The 18,223-nt window shown below is 40.2% G+C and overlaps 1 protein-coding gene across 5 annotated transcripts in view; it reads left to right on the forward strand.

Annotated features, from left to right (window-relative positions):
* Positions 1-14,214, forward strand: part of flrt2 (fibronectin leucine rich transmembrane protein 2) — a 34,893-nt gene extending 20,679 nt beyond the window's left edge. Inside the window, exons 2-4 of one of the 5 annotated variants that reach the window (XR_005096590.1) lie at positions 1,136-1,204; positions 1,272-1,484; positions 1,786-2,534. Coding sequence is in view for 4 of the 5 variants with exons in the window: in XM_037244259.1 (XP_037100154.1) it covers positions 9,186-11,168 (1,983 nt within the window). In the remaining variant the exon portion in view is untranslated. Of the gene's footprint in view, positions 1-1,135; positions 1,205-1,260; positions 1,485-1,785; positions 2,535-6,627; positions 7,142-8,751 lie in introns of those variants that run through there. The other 4 variants (XM_037244259.1, XM_037244258.1, XM_037244257.1 and 1 more) reach the window with 4 other exon arrangements.
* Positions 14,215-18,223: the final 4,009 nt, after the last annotated feature.

Consider the following 18,223-nt stretch of genomic DNA (forward strand, 5'->3'; position numbering starts at 1 on the left):
AGGACTGGAGGATCCTGTAAAGAAAAGTTAAAAAGACGAAAATCCGTGTCCGCAGGGCATTCCGTTTCACGAGGAGTTAAATTTCGACGCGTGAGCGCAATTCCAAACGAGCTAACGTACGCAACGCCAAGTTTTAATACCGCAAAGCATTAAGTTACAGACAAGTTGCCAGGGTTAATACTGCGGAGCTGATTGTGACTCGAAGAAATAACAAAAGAAATCACCATGATGATGATGATGAATTAACGACAGGAAAGAAACCAAAGCCTGAGATCAGACGTTTGAATTATGACACCCCAAAAAAGAAAAGACAAGTAGTGCCATCAGCAGAAAAAAAAGATTAAACACTATAGCTTAGCCGTGTCGGAAAGATTCATTGTATTCGTAGCTGTCTGTTGGGAGGCGCTTTCACCTGGTTGCTGATGTAATATGGATTTATCCGACTTCCTGTCTCATCTCGCAACACGGGATTTTTCAATCTAAGCGTCAACGTGGGGACTTAGATAGGTGTAACGTACTGCTACCCTCAACCCAAGACGTTGGTACCGCCGAGAAACTCGAAAGCCGAAACGCTATTTGAATAAAATATAATAAAATGAATAACCTCAGCAGCTCAGTCTGTAATGGATAATCCAACCACAGGCATGATGATATTGACTACAGAAATGCTAAATGCAAGACTCGGAATTAAAAGTAAACATGGGAATTTAAATCACATTCTTTGCACCGTCATTTGCAATTTTTGCTAATGGAGCAATTAATAAGCCTCTCGAGTCATGTGAGTGTAAACTGCTGTGAGCGTTTCGCCTCTCAGAACTAATTTGAAATCATGCAATAATAAATCAACAGTGAGGAGAAGGTGTCAGAAGAGAAAAGGTTGAAGGGGCTGCGGGGAATGGTTTTTTTCGGGCCTCGGTTAATTAGTTGGAAGGGGGAAAGCTGATGATAAACATAGATTGGTGTTCTAAGAACAGGCAGCTGTCTGTAGCTTTAAAGCGCGATGACATCACACAGAACTTTGCACCATTGTGTCACCTGTCATATTTGTGATTCTTATCTTATTTTTTTTAATTTGACTGGAAAAAAAATCATCTTCCACTACAGCACCTATTGTTTTGTCATTTTGTTTTTCCAGTCCCAACCTCATTTCACCCTTATGAACATCTGAGCCTTCTCCAACGCGAATTGAGTCTGATAAATGCAAGTGAGTCAAAGTCTGCGTTTATTCAGCTTCTGAGTGAAATGACTCATAGATTACAGTTTTTGTACAGTGAAGCCTGGAAGGCAGCAGTCGCCCTTCCACCCACCCAGAAGACTTCCTCTTTACTCCAGTCAGGAGAGGAAATTGAGCCCAGATGTGACTTCAAACAAAAGAAAAGCTAAGGGGATAGGAGGTGGAATCAGGCCCGTCTTTCTCGTGACCCAAAGACCTGCTCCTTCCTGGCATCTGTCTATTTACCTCCTCCTCATCTAGATTGTCTATTGTGAGTTTTAGTCCATCCTGACTTTTCAATAACATCGTGTATCATTCTGTACTTTCACGAAATAAGGAACAAGAGTCTCATTTTTCATTCTTGTGCATTTTTCTTATGGTTCGTCTGCTAAATATAGGTAAAATGACGACATTCCACCTAAGCGCCGTGATTAGACATTTGAAAAATGTCGAGCCATTAAGCATCATCTGAAAAGAAATGAAAAAGAGCCTAAATGAAAAATGAGGTCTTTCCGTTCTTAAATTGCACTTTAGTCTTCACAATACTCTTTGGGGATTTTTTGGGTTTCCAGGTGTTGCACAATGTTTGAAAATTCCTGTCTTGTTTTACACCAGTTGTTCTGACAGTGTCGCCACTCAGACCCCGAATAGGCCCATAAATCTTGTTATAGCGTCGGAAATGGAGCTCTTTTTCATTCAGGTAGTCAAAACAGACTTTTATTATGAGTCTTTCAGTATTTGCATTTTTCGATATCCAGATTGTGAGCCTCCCTTTTGTAATGAAAATTACTAGCCTCTCTGCTTAAAATAATGAACGTAGCTGCACCACACTCTCCGGGATGTGGTACTTCATGCTGATTGCAGTGATTACAAATGTATTATGCACATTTGGAATATACCAAAAGAAAAGTCTGCTAATAAGTCTAAAATATATTTTTTCTGGAACTTTACTTCACTTCATTTTTCACAATTCAAAATCCGTCTTCATTCTAAGAATAAGACAATCTTTACTTAAGACAGTTTGCTTTACAGTTTGCATTTAAACGTCTTCAAATATGCCGTTAGAATCAATTTTAAAATGGCAGGAAAGTATCAAAATCTTTTAGGGGTGGCCAAAGAGGGCCCATGGCCACCACTAGCTCCGCCCATGCGCATTTACATGATATTCCTGTAATTAGTTTGCTTGAAAAGATGACTAGACAGCTGAAAGTTATGTTTATTGCCCCTTGATGGCATATTACCGTATTTTCCGCACTATAAGGCGCACCGGATTATAAAGCGCACCTTCAATGAATGGCCCATTATAAAACTTTGTCCATATATAAGGCACACCGGATTATAAGGCGCACCTTCAATGAATGGCCCATTTTAAAACTTTGTCCACATATAAGATATATACATTCTTATAGGACACGCCTGCTGTAGTGGCTCAATATTGGTCCATACATAAGGCGCACTGTCGGCTTTTGAGAAAATTGGAGGTTTTTAGGTGCGCCTCAGGGTGCGGAAAATACGGTAATATTAAAATGAAAGAGTTCCTTTTAAAATTGGACAACGCTTCAGCATTCAAATGACCCGTCTGTCGATGGATCAGTTGAGGTTTATTTTGTTTGCTGGGATGTAAAACCAAATGGCCAATGTGCCTGACAATTACTGCATGTGTTGCTAAGTAGCCAGCCAGATTATGTAATAAATCTTAGCAAGACAAGGAAGACTTTAGCATCTCGTGTCAAAAATGCCAGTAATCCACAATCGTCTCTTCCTGTCCCCCATTTTAAGCCATTTCAGCTCCATTGGCTTTTTCTCCGAAACTACCACACCAACACCTCCCCCTGTGTGTTTCCCATCCCTCACCCCTCCTGCTACAGAACTACAGGGGCTTGCTTGTTGTCAAGACTTTTTACAGGCTGGCTTCAACATAGAGCAGAATTCTGCCAGGAATGTATCTTGCATTATAACTCACAGGCTGCCTTGACTATCATTCCATGCAATGACCCAGATTCAGCCTTCAGAATGGCCTAAAACTGCATCACAAGACTGGTTAGTAAGAAATTCTACAAAACTGCAGTTATAGTTGTTTTTAGTATTTGGAAAAAGCCCACCAGTGTGTAGTGAGCTGAATGCAGTAGTGAATTCTGGCGATTGTCCGAGTACTAAATGAAGCTTCAAATTTGCTTCATGAACCAGTTGTTTTAATTTTTAAGAGTGCCATAACAATAATCAGCCTACATGAGTAAAATATAGTGCTGTCTTCTGGGGAAACATGCAACATTAGATGCTTGAATAATCCTAATCGATGAGGGTAAACGTAATTACATCGCCTTAGAAATTAATGAACACATTGATCGACTTCAAGTGAAAAAAATATCCACACCCAAAGGCAATTTTGAATCCTCAATGCAGGCATGTTTTAGGAATGTGAGAAGCAGTTTGCAGTCCTGTCATGATTTCAGACAGTTAGCTCAGAAAAAAAAGAAACTCTTGCAGGGGTTTCTACTTTTCTTGTAACACTAATTTGGTTGGCACCTTTTGAAGTGCTTTGCAATGTCCAGATGCAAATGAAAGCAGAGAGGAATGTGATAAGCTAATGATGTCCCTCGGGAACTAATGAATTTAACCGAGGGATAAACATATCTGCATATCTAAAATGACTTTTCCCCCTCTTTTCTCTGCTAACAGTTTGGAGCAGAGTAGACGGACGTCAGTAGTTTCATGTGTGTAGGCTTATTATGTATCTGCAGTTTTATCAAGGTGCAGAAGCATGCAGAGTAAATATGCCACGCCAAAGCTCTCCAGGCGCGGGAAAGAAAGGGAATTTCCAATGAAATTACATATTGACTTAAAAAAAAAATGTTTGTGGTTCTCACACGTCCTTAAAAACAACTCAATAATTAAGAATGCTGTCAAAAATCTGCTTATAATTTAAATATAACCATTGTCAGGAATATATGATATAATTGTGTTAGTTATCCAAAATTTAAAAAATGGCGTTCAAGGTCCATTTTATTCACACGACAAAGAAACCCAACTGCAAACATGTCCATCAAGGAAAAAATAAAAATAGTTTCCTCTAAATTTATGCTATCAATAATTCATGCAGGCATGTGGGAGCTTCTTTTTGTGAAGGAATTGAATTTAGCTTGACAGCTGGAATTAAACATGATACACAGAGACTGACCTAAATAGAAAAATTAATATAAACACCTGGGAAAAAAAAAATTCATAGCATTTGTATTAATTAAATATGATTTAAGATAGGAAGGAATTTGTACACTTGAAGAGTCAGGGAAAGTCATCTGGATCTATTTTTGTACTCAGAACTGTCAAACTCTGAATGAAGTAAATGGCGCTCCATTAACTTTTTAGACACAGGTCACGTCATTTATAAGTGGCGCACGCAAATTCCAAGGTGAATAGCACTAAAATGACACCGCTGTATATGTTTACACTCGTCAGATGAAGCCATTACATATTTGCTCGGCATAACTGAGCGGCTTTTACAGACTGTTCAACAACACAATGTGATGCCTTGAAATGTTTAGACAAGTGTGTTTCCCTTTTGTAAATCGCCCCCACACGGGGGTGACCCCTGAGGATTTGAAAGCGATTAAAAGATGCCTTGTTGGGTGTGTGTGTGTGTGTGTGTGTGTGTGTGTGTGTGTACATAAACAAAAGCTGTGCTCTGCATTCTTCTGAATTGTGGAAGACACTGACGGTGTAGTAGTCACTCGATTGACTTTTGCGTAAGATTTCATTCGTACTCTGTTTTAAAATTCGTGCCTTTGATTGACTGGCAGACGTTTTTGTGGATACACATTCTGGAACCTGTGCACAGTTTTTGAATTTTGTTCAAGCGTTCCTGAATTAGAATTAATTCCTCATTCAAAAAAAAAAAATCAAAATGTTGTATTATGAATTATGGGCCGACCTAGCTGATTTTAAAATGTGTGAACTTAACTTTGAACTAATTAGTGTAGAAAAATGAACTTTCCCAACATAAATGGGTTTGACTCAAGAGTTCAACATCTCCCTCAAGAGTTCACCGTTAACGTCACGAACATAGCCTAGAACATCGATAATAACACGGGCACCGAAACGTTTACCATGGTTGACGTCACAGATGTGATAGAAGAACGTAAAAGATGTTTTTCATGTACTGTCCATGAACTTACTCTGAACTTAATGCACAAGTTAATTTCTCTTCCACCAAAGATGATGAATGGCTGAATGGCGCGCACACACAAGCCACACATGCCCTCAAGTTGACTTTACCACTTTTGGCTGAAAGATTACACGTTGCTTCGTTTACGTTCCGCTTGAAAAACATGAACGTTTTCTCAATGCTTTTATGTAGACAATGTGTGCAAACATAAAAAAACGGATGAGTATTGTCTTAAATCTGGAATGTAAGAACCTAGATAAGCATGTAAAAATGAATAATATATAATATATAAAAATAATATTGTAAAACCAACAGTGCTTTTTTTCAAGGTTTGACATTTTTGGGTTAAATATAATAAGTATTGACAACATTATAAAGTTTGAAAAACAAATATTTTTGAGTTTACGCTGCACACACTGGCGGAGCTAAGGGGGGGGCCCATGGGGGCACTGGCCCACCTTAAAATTGACTAAACAATTGACTAGTAAAACGTCAATGTTTTCTGAAGATTTTTTTTATGGGTTAGTAAATATATATTTGGGCGAATTAATGAAAGGGCCACTCAAAGTGCGGCCCGCAAGACAGCTTTGGTCACCACATGAATAAAAAATTCTAGTGGCTGTACACAGGGCCAAAAGCATTTGTGCCTTCTAAACTGCGGACCAGTAGCTCTCCCTCAGTTCATCAGATCAGTATTGAGCTTTTCCGACACTTTAGATCCTCTGTATTTCTTAATAGTCCCGGGCAATGTGGAAGTCAGCCAAAGCTAATGTCAGCTTGTTTAACAAGTGGTAGTGGCATCGGGGTACTAGAATAAGAGGCAAAGTGTTGAGGGAATATAATCTTTTTGTAAACCCCGCTTCTCTCTCATGTCAGGGATAGATCGATCAGACACATTTATGCAATAAATCAATGTCTTAAATCGGAAGTATATGTTTATACAGAACGAGGCATGTATGGCAGTGAAGATATCTTTGAATAAGATTGATTACCCTGAAAAAGTTTGGAAAATCTTATTTGAAGGATAAATTGATCGATAGAAAAGCCATGAAGAGGATTTTTGTGTTAGAAACGTCATTTAAAATGCAGATGCGCGTCATGGTTAAGGTATTGTTTGCGCCAAATGTAGTTGAAAGACAAACTATTTTCTGCAGTGTGAGGGCAGAAGGGAGGTGGCTCGGTTATTATGGGGCTGCTAGGGGATATGCATTCTTTATTCTGAGGAGGGGAGGGACGGACGGAGAGAGAGGGCGGGGGGAGATAGAGTGAGCGGGGAGAGAGAGGAGAGAGAGAGAGAGGCGCAAAGAGCGCACACGTCGCACTATCAACTGGATCCATCTAAGAAAACAACTACGGGGAAGTCTTGAGCGAGAGAAGTGGAAGTTGATCCCCACTAAAAGAGAGCACAGCCAGCTGTCATGGCCCGTGACAAACCAGGCGGCGGGCACTTCCACGAGTGCGTCCTCGCAGTTTTGCTTGAGTGGACGGGGAGCAGTGGGAGATGCGATCGTCGCCCAGCATTTTGCCGTCCTCGCTCTGTGTCGCCGGTGAATTAAAGCAGCTGGAAACACACAGCACAAAAGTCAGGATAGAGGTGGTGACGTAAAATATGCGGCTTCGACGCTCGATCGGATCATCCTGGCTCCGGTGGCACCAGACGGACCTTTACGCATGATCATTCTGCAGGACTGCATGAAGGATATTGTGACGAGGGAGAAAAGTTGAACGCAGAAGCGGCTTTGAGGACGTATAGCGACTCGGCAAAGGTACCGTTGTTATCATTACGATAAGGAAAATGGATTATTTAAAAATGGAACTTATTGTGTACTTATAAGGGAAAACAAATGGCCTTTGGATCTCCAAACAAAATTGACATCGTCTTATATAATGTATTTAAATGAATCGTCAATTTAATCGAAGTGAAAAATCGGAAAGCGCACCAGTCCAAAGCGTTCTACCCATGAAGATTTTCACTCTCTATGCACCTCACGCCTTTCAACTGCTCTTCGAAATATTCCATCCGAATGAACACCACTCACTGGGCAACCTTTGAAGTATGCCTGATCCGCCTCTTATCGCCTCTTAAATACCTTCACCGTTTTCAACTTTTAATTGCGTTTCTCCCCGTAAATCCACTTCTAATCCGATTGTCCTGACCACGTATCAGAGTGTTCATCTGGAGGTGGGAATATGTGCTTACTAGCCTGGAAATTTAATAAGAGAGGGATAGAAACCTGATGGGAGGGAGGAATATTTATTTTGGGGGGGTATGGAAAAAAACGATTACATGCATTTATCTATCAAACTCATGTTTTTTAGTAACTTTTTTTATGATTCAGTAATATGGATAAAATTGCCTCGGCCGTTTTATCGCCGACCGTGGTTGCTTACTTTCCCCACTGCTTATTTGATTAAATGTTGCAATTTCCAAACGTAGATCACAGATGGATGTCTAAGGATTGTTTCTACATGCATCTCAAAAACTGAATCATTTCCACTTCATCGAGCAGAAAGATTTCCTACCATGCTTAAAATAATCAATAATAGAATTATTATTTAATATCAGGCAGCCAATTGGTTTGGAGATTCTCAAATGCAAAATCGTGGATGGCCATTCACGTTCTTAACATTCACCCCATAGTTCTCTTAATTGTGTGTTATCCATCAATGACTCCGGGTGGAGCCTCACTAAGGCTGAAAGCAACCGATGACGACCAGAATCTTTCAATCATATACGGGGGGGGGGATGTTTGATGGGTCATAAAACTTAGAATAATGGATCCGTGTTCCTCAGTGATGCAGTGGCCTTGTGCTTGACTAGAAACCTCTCTTGTGAAAAATAGCCCGTATTGATCATTTATTGCAAGGTGGACATACTAAATTATTTCGCAATCTTTTTCCATTTGACAACTTGTGTATGTCAACGGAGATGTGTGCATGTGTGTTCCTCATTGCTGTGGGAATAAAAAAAGGCAGCACTTGTTTTTCTATCCATATTTTGGACATATCTCTTTCAATGTTTTAAAACTAAGCAGCGATGATCTTTCTGCTAAAACTCTGCAAATCCAAATGTGTGTGTGTGTTGATCTGCGTTCCTTCAGAGTGCGAAAGGACAAAACCCTCCTTTATGTTTGTGATACCGGATATGCAAGAACTGTTCTGAATATTTATCTGATGGTTCTTTATCAATCACATAGTGCATAAATTGACACCGGGATGAACAATGATTGTGTTCTATATCATTGAAAGTCAGTTTGAAAGAATATTCTTGTGTGCATGAGCGAGGAAGAACTGGATGTGGTTTTGCTGTGGGGGGTTGGGGTGGGGAGTGACCAGGCCACCCTGGAAATACTAGCGTTTCTTTGTTTTCCCACAGGTCTCTGGTTCCAAATGTCACCCTCCTCGGACTCTACCCCGGTCGGGGAACAGCAGCAGTGTGTGACGGACAGGCCAATGGAGCCTGCGGTGATTCTCTGCCGCGTGGCTTCAAACGGGACCTGGATGAGCTCTGCATGGTGCAACCTGTGAAGAGTCGTGCTGTGGTGTGACGTCTCAGTATGGATGGAGTCAATCAAAGGACCGGCCACCACTTATGAGACCACAGCTCTTCATCGGAGGACTCGCATGTTCAGGATTACTCCCGAATTTTCCTGATCATTCCCCAGCAACCGACATCATTAGCAGACTCTCCATGGTGGACTTTAATATTTGTTGGATTATTCTATTATTTATACGTATTTTTTCTTTCTTTTAATCCCTCCCAGTTGTTTATTATAATTTTTTGTTTTTTTTTAATTATTATTATCAACTATGGAGTTTCTGACTGGACCCTGGAATAAGGATTGGACTTCATTCGTACAATTTTGGTTGACTGTAATTCTTAGCCTTCAAATGCAATTCAGCCCTGGTGCCTCTTGCCCAGAAGAGTGTCGTTGCGACAAATCATTTGTGTACTGCAACGAACGCAGCCTGACATCTGTGCCTCTTGGGATACAGGAGGGCTACAATGTACTTTACCTACATAACAACCAGATCAACAATGCTGGCTTTCCTTTGGAACTTCACAATCTGGCTTCTGTGGAGACTGTGTTTCTCTATGGCAACCAGCTGGATGAGTTTCCCATCAATCTGCCCAAAAACACCAGAGTACTGCATCTCCAAGAGAACAATATTCAAACAATCTCCAGGGCAGCCCTAGCACAGTTGACTCGATTAGAGGAGTTGCACCTTGATGACAACTCCATCTCCACAGTGGGGGTGGAAGAAGGGGCCTTTAGGGAGGCACTAAGCCTCAAACTCCTCTTCCTCACCAAGAACCACTTAAGCAGCGTTCCCATCGGTCTCCCGGAGGATTTGAAGGAGCTACGTTTGGATGAGAATCGAATCGCTAACATCGCAGAGGAGGCCTTCCAGAATGTGACGCGTCTACAGCGCCTCCTGCTGGACGGGAACCTGCTGACCGATGAAGGAATCGCGCCGGGCACCTTCCAGGAACTGGTCAATCTCCGAGAACTGGCACTGGCCCGTAACTCGCTCACCTTCCCTCCTCCCCTTTTACCGAGCCAGTCGTTGGTCAAACTCAGCCTACAGGAGAACCAGATAGACCAGATCCCGATAGCTGCGTTTGCAGACTTAAATAGACTGGAAAAGCTGGATATTTCCAGCAACCAACTTCAGACTCTTACCCAGGGTGTATTTGACAGCCTGTCGAGCTTAAGGCATCTCATTGTGCGAAATAACCCGTGGCGCTGTGACTGTGCAGTGAAATGGGTGGTGGTGTGGCTCAAGTCATTGCCTTCCTCCATAAACGCCCGAGGCTTCGTGTGTCAGAGTCCCGACTGGGTGCGCGGCATGGCAATCCGTGAACTCACGTTGGATATTATCGAATGTCCAGTCGATACCCACCAACCGCCGTGGCCCACACTTCGTTCTACACCTCCCCCTCCGCCCACGACTACCCCTCTCACCACCATGATCTCCACTCTTATAACCACATCCATCCCCGACTACTTTGATTCGCCTTCTCCACCCGTTCCTCCAATCTATCACCATCTCCCCGGGCCTCTACCTCCTTACGAGGATCCCCTTCAGATTTCCTTCCATGTGGTTAACTCTTCGAATATAGAGGTGAGCTGGGCTTCGTATTTCACCGTCACGGCCTACAAAGTCACTTGGGTTAAACGGGGCCAAAGCCAAATAAATGAAGGGATGCAGGAACGGACTGTGAGCGGGGGGGAACGGCGTATCAGCCTCACCAATTTGGAGCCCCGGTCTGTGTACCGGATCTGTGTACACGTTTTGGACATCCATAACTCCTACAGGCCCGGGGAGGATACGATATGCTCCGAGGCCAGGACCAAGTCAGCCTTGCCGACTAAATCTCCTGGTTCAGGTCAAACTCCAAAGGAGAGTATTAATTCCACATTGTTAATGGCTGGCATCATAGGCGGGGCAGTACTGATCATCTTAATAACACTACTCAGCCTGTTTTGTTGGCACATGCACCGGAAGAGCCGGTCATCTTCGACCAAGTGGAAATACAACCGAGGTCGTAGAAAAGATGACTACTGCGAAGCTGGAACCAAGAAGGATAACTCCATTCTTGAAATGACTGAAACCAGTTTCCAGATAGTGGCGCTAAACAACGAGCAGCTGCTCAAAGGAGATTTCCGTATTCAGCCTATCTATACACCCAATGGGGGGATTGGATTTAGAGACTGTCACCTCAGTAACAATAGCTTAGCCTACTGCAAGAGCAGCAACGTACCCAGTACGGAGTTTTGCCACACGTAATGCCGTGGTAAAATATCGCAGTGGCGCACCCACAGACTCCAAAAAAAAGAACGATTGACAATATGTACAACACACACACACAGTTTGTGTAGACAATAACAGAAAAATATATCTAAAAAAAAAAAATATAGTGACATATAACTGTACAATATATTTCCAAGTTCTGTCTATGATGTAATTTATACTGTGGATAATAATGTGGGATTCTCTGCTATCTTTTTTATTCATAGGAAAAGGAGTCCCAAGTGTTTTTTTTTTTTTTGATAAACAGCAGGGTTTTCAAAGTTGTTAAAATGGTCAATACTGTACATGAACACGGATTTGTACATGAACACGGATTTGTACAATCACGGCAACCTGGGTGTAGCTTCTGGCAAATTCTGTCAGCTTTGGAAAATGTTGGGCACTTTGAGGGCTGGGATACTTTGCTAACCACAGAAGCAAAAATAAAACAAAATTGCCTTTTTATGCTTACCCCTCCCATGGAAACAATAGCGGCACTTGTGAGTGATTGTAGAAGAAGTGTGATTGGATTGTTTCCTATCAGAGAAATCCCAAAAGTGCTTTTAACTCTTAAAATCGTCTGTGCTCAATTTGTTTATTATAACCGAGCCAAGATGAGCCTCGGTTAAGAGGCGCTTTTTTGGAAAACTCGGAAATAGGATTTGTCATCTTCTGCACACTAAGACACAACTTGATTAACACGAACATAAGCAACAAAGAATGATTACTCTCGATGCAGTGTATGAATGTGCTTAGTGGCCCCCCCCAACCTTCATATCTTTCATAATGTTTTAGCAAGTGAGGCCACAAGGGGGCAGTTTCTTTCAGCATAGTGTGAAACTAAGGGCATGCTGCAGACAGGGGGGGGGGGGGGGGGGGGAGAACACACAGCTCACTACCATCCCCTCAAATTTCATAACCCAGATGACATTACTCTGTTCAGACAGCATTGTTATGTTATTGCTCATTGGGTTTTCTTTAATGACGTGGAATCATTTTAAACTAATTGTGTCTTCCGTGCTTTGTGGCGAAAATATGGATTTTCACCATTGTGGTTTGTCTGAGTGGGCTTTTCAATGTGATGAGCATTCCAAAGACAGCCTGTAATAATTTATTCATAGATTTTGAAAATTAGCAAGTAACTCAACAATTGCACTTTTGCAATAAGTGCTCATTATTTTGAATTACGTTCCTGAAATGTTTTGGACCTACGGATTTCATGGTGGGAGGAATGAATGTGTCTCTCCCGCCATCTTCTACTTCCCTGGCCTCCCTGTCCCTGTCCCAATATCTCAGATCCCAGCATGTGCTCAATTAAAGTAGTTTCCTTGCCCTTCAGCTCACGGACTGAGGCAGCAGCGCTTTGCATGCCATGTGCCAGCGAGAGGTCTTCATTATGCACTTCTTAAGAAGACTCTATTTGATTTGACATCATTTTATTTTGAGGGGGCCAAGCTTAAAGAGTTCCCACCCTCAACCTCCCCCAACCAACTCTTTCCTTATAATCCTCCCAAAAAAGAAAATATGCACATTTTACTTTCACTCGGCTGCACCTAACTCACGCTGGGCATGTTAACTCTTTGTGAGGCCCCAAAAACTTCACCCACTATTGAAAAAAAAAAAAGACTATCGTTGATGTATTATAGTATTTGAAATCCAGCAATAGAGTAGCAAACTGCAAGACTTTCACAGCTCCATTATTAAATATTTAAGATATCATTGAGTGCTTTTATGTACATTTCTCATTCAACCAAAGCAATTTCTTGCCTTGCATCAAATCAAGGGTGATCATTTTAATCATGGCTAAGTCCAGAATCGAGTGCCATTATTATAAGCTAAAAAATAAAATATAGCACAATCCACACTTAAATTACCAGTCAGATTATTTTGCTTTATTTTCCCCCAATCTTCTGTGGTTATCAGAGCCTCTCCACTTTATGTTGAACTTTTTCTACTAATAACATATCAGCGCACCCAGAAGACGTACCAAGTGTTCCTGTGACCTACCCTGCTTTAACAATCGTAAAACAGCTGACAAAGCACTGAACCAACAAATTCATTGTGTGGTTTGCTCTACATGCTGCACCCACTCACCATAATATCCTGCACACAAGCTTAAAGAACATTTCCATTTTTTTTTTTTCCATATGGTTTCTCCCACGGACATATTTGCCTTACCTTTTTATGCAGGATTGATTAATTAATTAAATATATATACAGGATGAGATTTAAGGAGACAGCAACAAGAATGCCCGAATGATAGCACATTTACTCGGCCTTGGTGGTGACAATAACGGTGCCAATAGGAACAACGCCGCTAACACACATACTCACACTCGCTAATGAGACTTTTCATCCACACTGCCAGACCTTTCAGCGCTCCTACACGGTGTGGTTAATGATTCAACCAGGCTAGGGAAGCATTTTAGTGGTTGTTTTGCAGAAAGCGTTACTCCTCATTTAATTCACGGTTAAAGCATTTAACATAATGCTGAGACAAATGGAATTAAACGAAATGGAATGCAAATTGACTGCTAGTGTTGGTTTGTGTTGTTTTATTATTTTTTTTTTTTTCCTGATTGATTGGGTGTTTTTTTATTTTATTTTAACTACACTTCCTGTTGGCAAATCTTTCACTGCAAATATTTATCAGCAAGTAACACAAATTTGCATGTTGTACCTTCATTACCTTTAATTTTGTTCATTTGACGTTACAAATATATTTTATAGCAATCGTTCACCCAGTGGTTGTGATAGAGAGCATCTATGAAAATTGATTTTAGCTGCAAAAAAATTTACAGCGCATGTAAAATGGCGACACATTGATCACGTTAGAAAACCCACGCAGAGATGTTTCTTCGGAACCAAAGTTAAGAATTTCTGTTCTCATCTTGAAATGTTGATGTTGTTCCATGTATGTGCCTTGAGGTTGAACTTACAATGTAAAGTCCTTGAAACCTTTAAATGTTTTTGCACAAACTGTACATACTTAAGTGAAGTTTTTTTGTTTTGTTTTTTTAAATAAAAGAGCCATTGGATTTGAGCGCTCACTCCCGTTTTATTCAGAGAACATTTCCCTATAATATTTAACATTTTGTATTCTGTGCCGGTGTAAGCCTACCTATGATGGGTCAGAGAATTAATTTCTTTTTTTTTTTTTTTCTGTTGTAAGGGATGCTCAAGAAATATTAGTGTAGCCACCACAGCTTAGCACAAAGCTGGAGAAAATCCAGGCCACCCCAACATTGTACTCTTATGGCACAACTAAATCCGACAGTAAGCCTATTCCATTCTTCCTAAACTATATATATAAAAAATAAAATAAAATACGAGCCCACTGAATCCCAGAAACAGGACGTTGCTATGATGCTCAAAATACAGAAAATGTCAAATGATCTGTTTTTATATGTTTTTGTAAGCAAAAACTGCAAGTTACAAGAAACATGAAGACATGGCATTCTTGTCTCACCCTGTTTTAGATGTTATTATTCTTTTTTTACGTTTAAATTGTAAAAGATTTACAATGAATTTAATTCCATTCCATAATGGGTTTGTATTCCTAAAATATTTTCCCATTGACACCAATTGCCAACATATTTTATTCTTTTATTATATGCACATTTTTAGGTAACATTTAAAAAATATATATATGTAAAAGGGTGTACGTAAATTAACTCAATTGTAAAAATAACATTTAGGGTCACAAATATTTTCAAGCTAATGTAAACAGTCAATGCTAACACAGTAATAAAGTCCAAATTGTTTGACATTCAAATCAAATTGTGTCACACGTTTCATCATACTACCGTATTGGCCCGAATATAAGACGACCCCGATTATAAGACGACCCCCTCTTTTTCAAGACTCAAGTTTGAAAAAAGCCTTTGTCTAGACCCCGAATGTAAGATGACCCCCCCTTTTTCAGTTTTATTTCAATGAAAAAAAACTCATCTTATATTCATCTTCATTTCCCCAATTTTCAAGTGTAATATTTCAGAGACATGCTCTCTTTTAATTTTGTGATGTTTAAATCGTTCTAAGTTAGAGAGAATGATCATGAGCGACACATCTGCTAGCACCACACATTAATGCCAGCACACTTTGTATCTTCCCTTTAATGAGCCTTCTATTTTATCTAAACGAGAGCGACAATGTTTTTCAAATCCCATCTCGCATTACGTAATGAAATGTGATTTTTCTGCTTTTGAAATGTTCTATGAACAGGTGTCAGCTCAAAAATCAAACGATGCAATTCCATATTTTCAAACGTGGACATCTGATAGACTAAATAGTGAAGTGGCTGCTTTAAAAGATTAACTCTGTTGTTCGTCACGTTTTATAGCGGGCTGAGCAGCCTTTAATTATAGCGTGAACACAGGTGAGGCCGCTGCCGCTATTTTCACCGCTAGGCTAATGGATGTCACGACTAGGTCACTGCGGTTCTCTGTCCATTTGCTGCCAACGGCAAATGCCACGAACATTAAGTCAATCAAATCGGTATCACCTTGCTCTTAGCTTACATAAAAATGAAGAGAAGCTTTTTCCGTTTTATACACTTATGCAATATTTTGAAAGCTGGTATTCATGACAACAGTGTCGGCAACATTTATAAACCATATGGCCTTCGAACCATGATCCGTTTCTAGTCTGCAAAATTGTAGACTACAGGGCTTTGTTGTTTTTGCTTTTAATCATTTTTCAGTTTGTTTACCGCATTGCTACTGAATGTCTGAGTGACATGACTAATTACTGGCACAGCAGTTCATGTTCGGGGATCGGTGTGAAACGGAGTCGCTTTGACAACAATGTTGTAAATAATTTACATGAAACAATTGAAAAGCAGAACGAAATAGCTCTTTTTGTGTTGAATAATATATATTAATAGTTTGAACGCACTAGCCGCTGACTTTTGAAATGTTTGCAAACTCATGTTTCCAAACTTGTCCCCAAAACACTGTTTTCTTTTTTACAATGCATAAAAGTGAGTCGCCAGCTGTACTTAGTTTTAATTGGTAACAAAATGAGTTTTACACTGAGAGCTGTTGTGTTACCGCCTGAAAGATTTTCAGACCTATAAGGCATTTACAGGTGTTAACACAATCAAAAGAACAAATTGGTGCCACTTGAAATAATACTTTGTTTGGACATGCACTCGCTGCTTGATAATTACAAACAGCAAGTACAAAGTTGTTTTTCGGATGGTTTTTGCTTTTTTCAGAGGTTTTATCCTGAGCACAGGTTTTACAGCGATGCAATCCAGTAGATCACCATTTTATACAACAAACTGATCATCAAATTATCCTTCCAAATGCAATGCAGCTGCTTTTGTAAAGTACTTTAGATTGTACAGTATCCTTAAGTGAATTCATTTACTTGATTAAAAAAATTGACTTACTCATACAATATTAATTATAGGCAACGATCCAAAAGTATTTTCAGATGGATGCTCTCGATGTAATTAAATTTTTTCATGAAGTGTCTGCTGATGATTCATCAGTCTGTAAAAATGTTTTTTTTTTAATTGTAAGTAGTTAAAGATATGAAGGTGAAGATTTTATTTAATTTCCAATTGTTATTCCAGCAACAAGAATAAAGATTTTTCTTTTTATCAATTCATATTTCATCCAACACTTGCCCATTGAGGATGTATTTGGTCCAGATCTAAACAACGCCGCTTCATTGTCTTGGCTTACTTACCCAACAATGATTCCTGCTACTAAAAACAGTTCTTTGAATTTTCCGAATGTTAAAATATTAATCTTACACAAAAGCAAGTCGGACGAGCTGTCTGGTCAATGTTTATGCAAGTGCACTGAGATAAAGGCCTCTTAAAATAACTTTGCAATAAATCCACAGCTCTCGCTGTAGTCTTAAAATATTTGTATTTGTGCCTCCTATCAGAGAAACTTGGAACAAATTACCTAAAAACTGACCGGATTAAAGTTTAACTTCCTGTCTCTGGACCTCCGAGAGCTTGGTCACTCCACCATATGTTGAGCCAGTGGGTCAGAGGAGTCACAATTCCTGGTGGGACAGAGCAGCTGTGACCTTGAGACGAGACTCACCGCCTGGGTACGACCTATAATGAATGAAGATGGTGATGAATAGTGAAGGCAAGAAGGTGAAGCAGGTGACCAGGAATTGGCAGAAAATGGCTTCTTATGAGGAGTCACATCTGGTGCACCATCCAAAGACTCCATGTAATGATCGTAACTTGAGCTCCTGCCACAGAGGGTAAAAAATATATACTTTTAATATTTCATACAACATGGTGAGAAGGTCAAATAAGTGAGCGTCAGGTTTATTTCATGTCACAAAGAAGAACAATATGAATATGGTACATCATGGGTAGGCAACTCCGGTTCTCTTCTGCATGTTTTCTATGCCGCCATGTTTCGACATACCTCATTCAAATGATCAGGATTGGAATCCAGTTTTTGCAGACCTTGCTAATTATCTGACCATTTGATTGAAAATGAAGACATAGAAAACACCGATCCATCTTCTTTGTTATGCAGTATTACCTTCATTATTTCAGGTATCCTTGGATATTTTCGGCAAAGGCTTTGCTCTTGTAGTTGTATGGCTTCCAGAGTAGTGCAAAGTGCAAATGACTGCTATTAAAGAGCCCTCGAATGTTTTGCTGTTCAGCCAGCGTCTGCTGAGTGCTTACTGTCTGGGTTGTTTGTGTGCTGCCTTGTTTTATTTTTATTTCTTCTGAAGAGCTGTGAATGCTCTACTTTGCCATATAAGGGCGGATGGAGTTGAATTTCTGTAACCGCAGAAATGCAAGGCGTCGATCGTGATTGTTGGTAGTCAGCGGCAATTTTTAGGGGATATAAACCCTTCAAATAAAAGAAGCCCAGAGAACTATCCATAGTTAAAATTCAAATCATCACTTAAAAATCTCATTTGATATTCTGTTTATTCTATATTGTTGAATTAAACAGCTACTGTGTGTTAACAACTAGCCTGCTTTCAATCTCCGATCACTCGCTCTTTGTGCTTGGCGAGAAGTGGCAAAGACAAAAAACAGGGGCAGTCGAAATGAA

This window comes from Syngnathus acus, chromosome 24 (genome assembly GCF_901709675.1).
Source record: "Syngnathus acus chromosome 24, fSynAcu1.2, whole genome shotgun sequence".
NCBI lineage: Eukaryota > Metazoa > Chordata > Actinopteri > Syngnathiformes > Syngnathidae > Syngnathus > Syngnathus acus.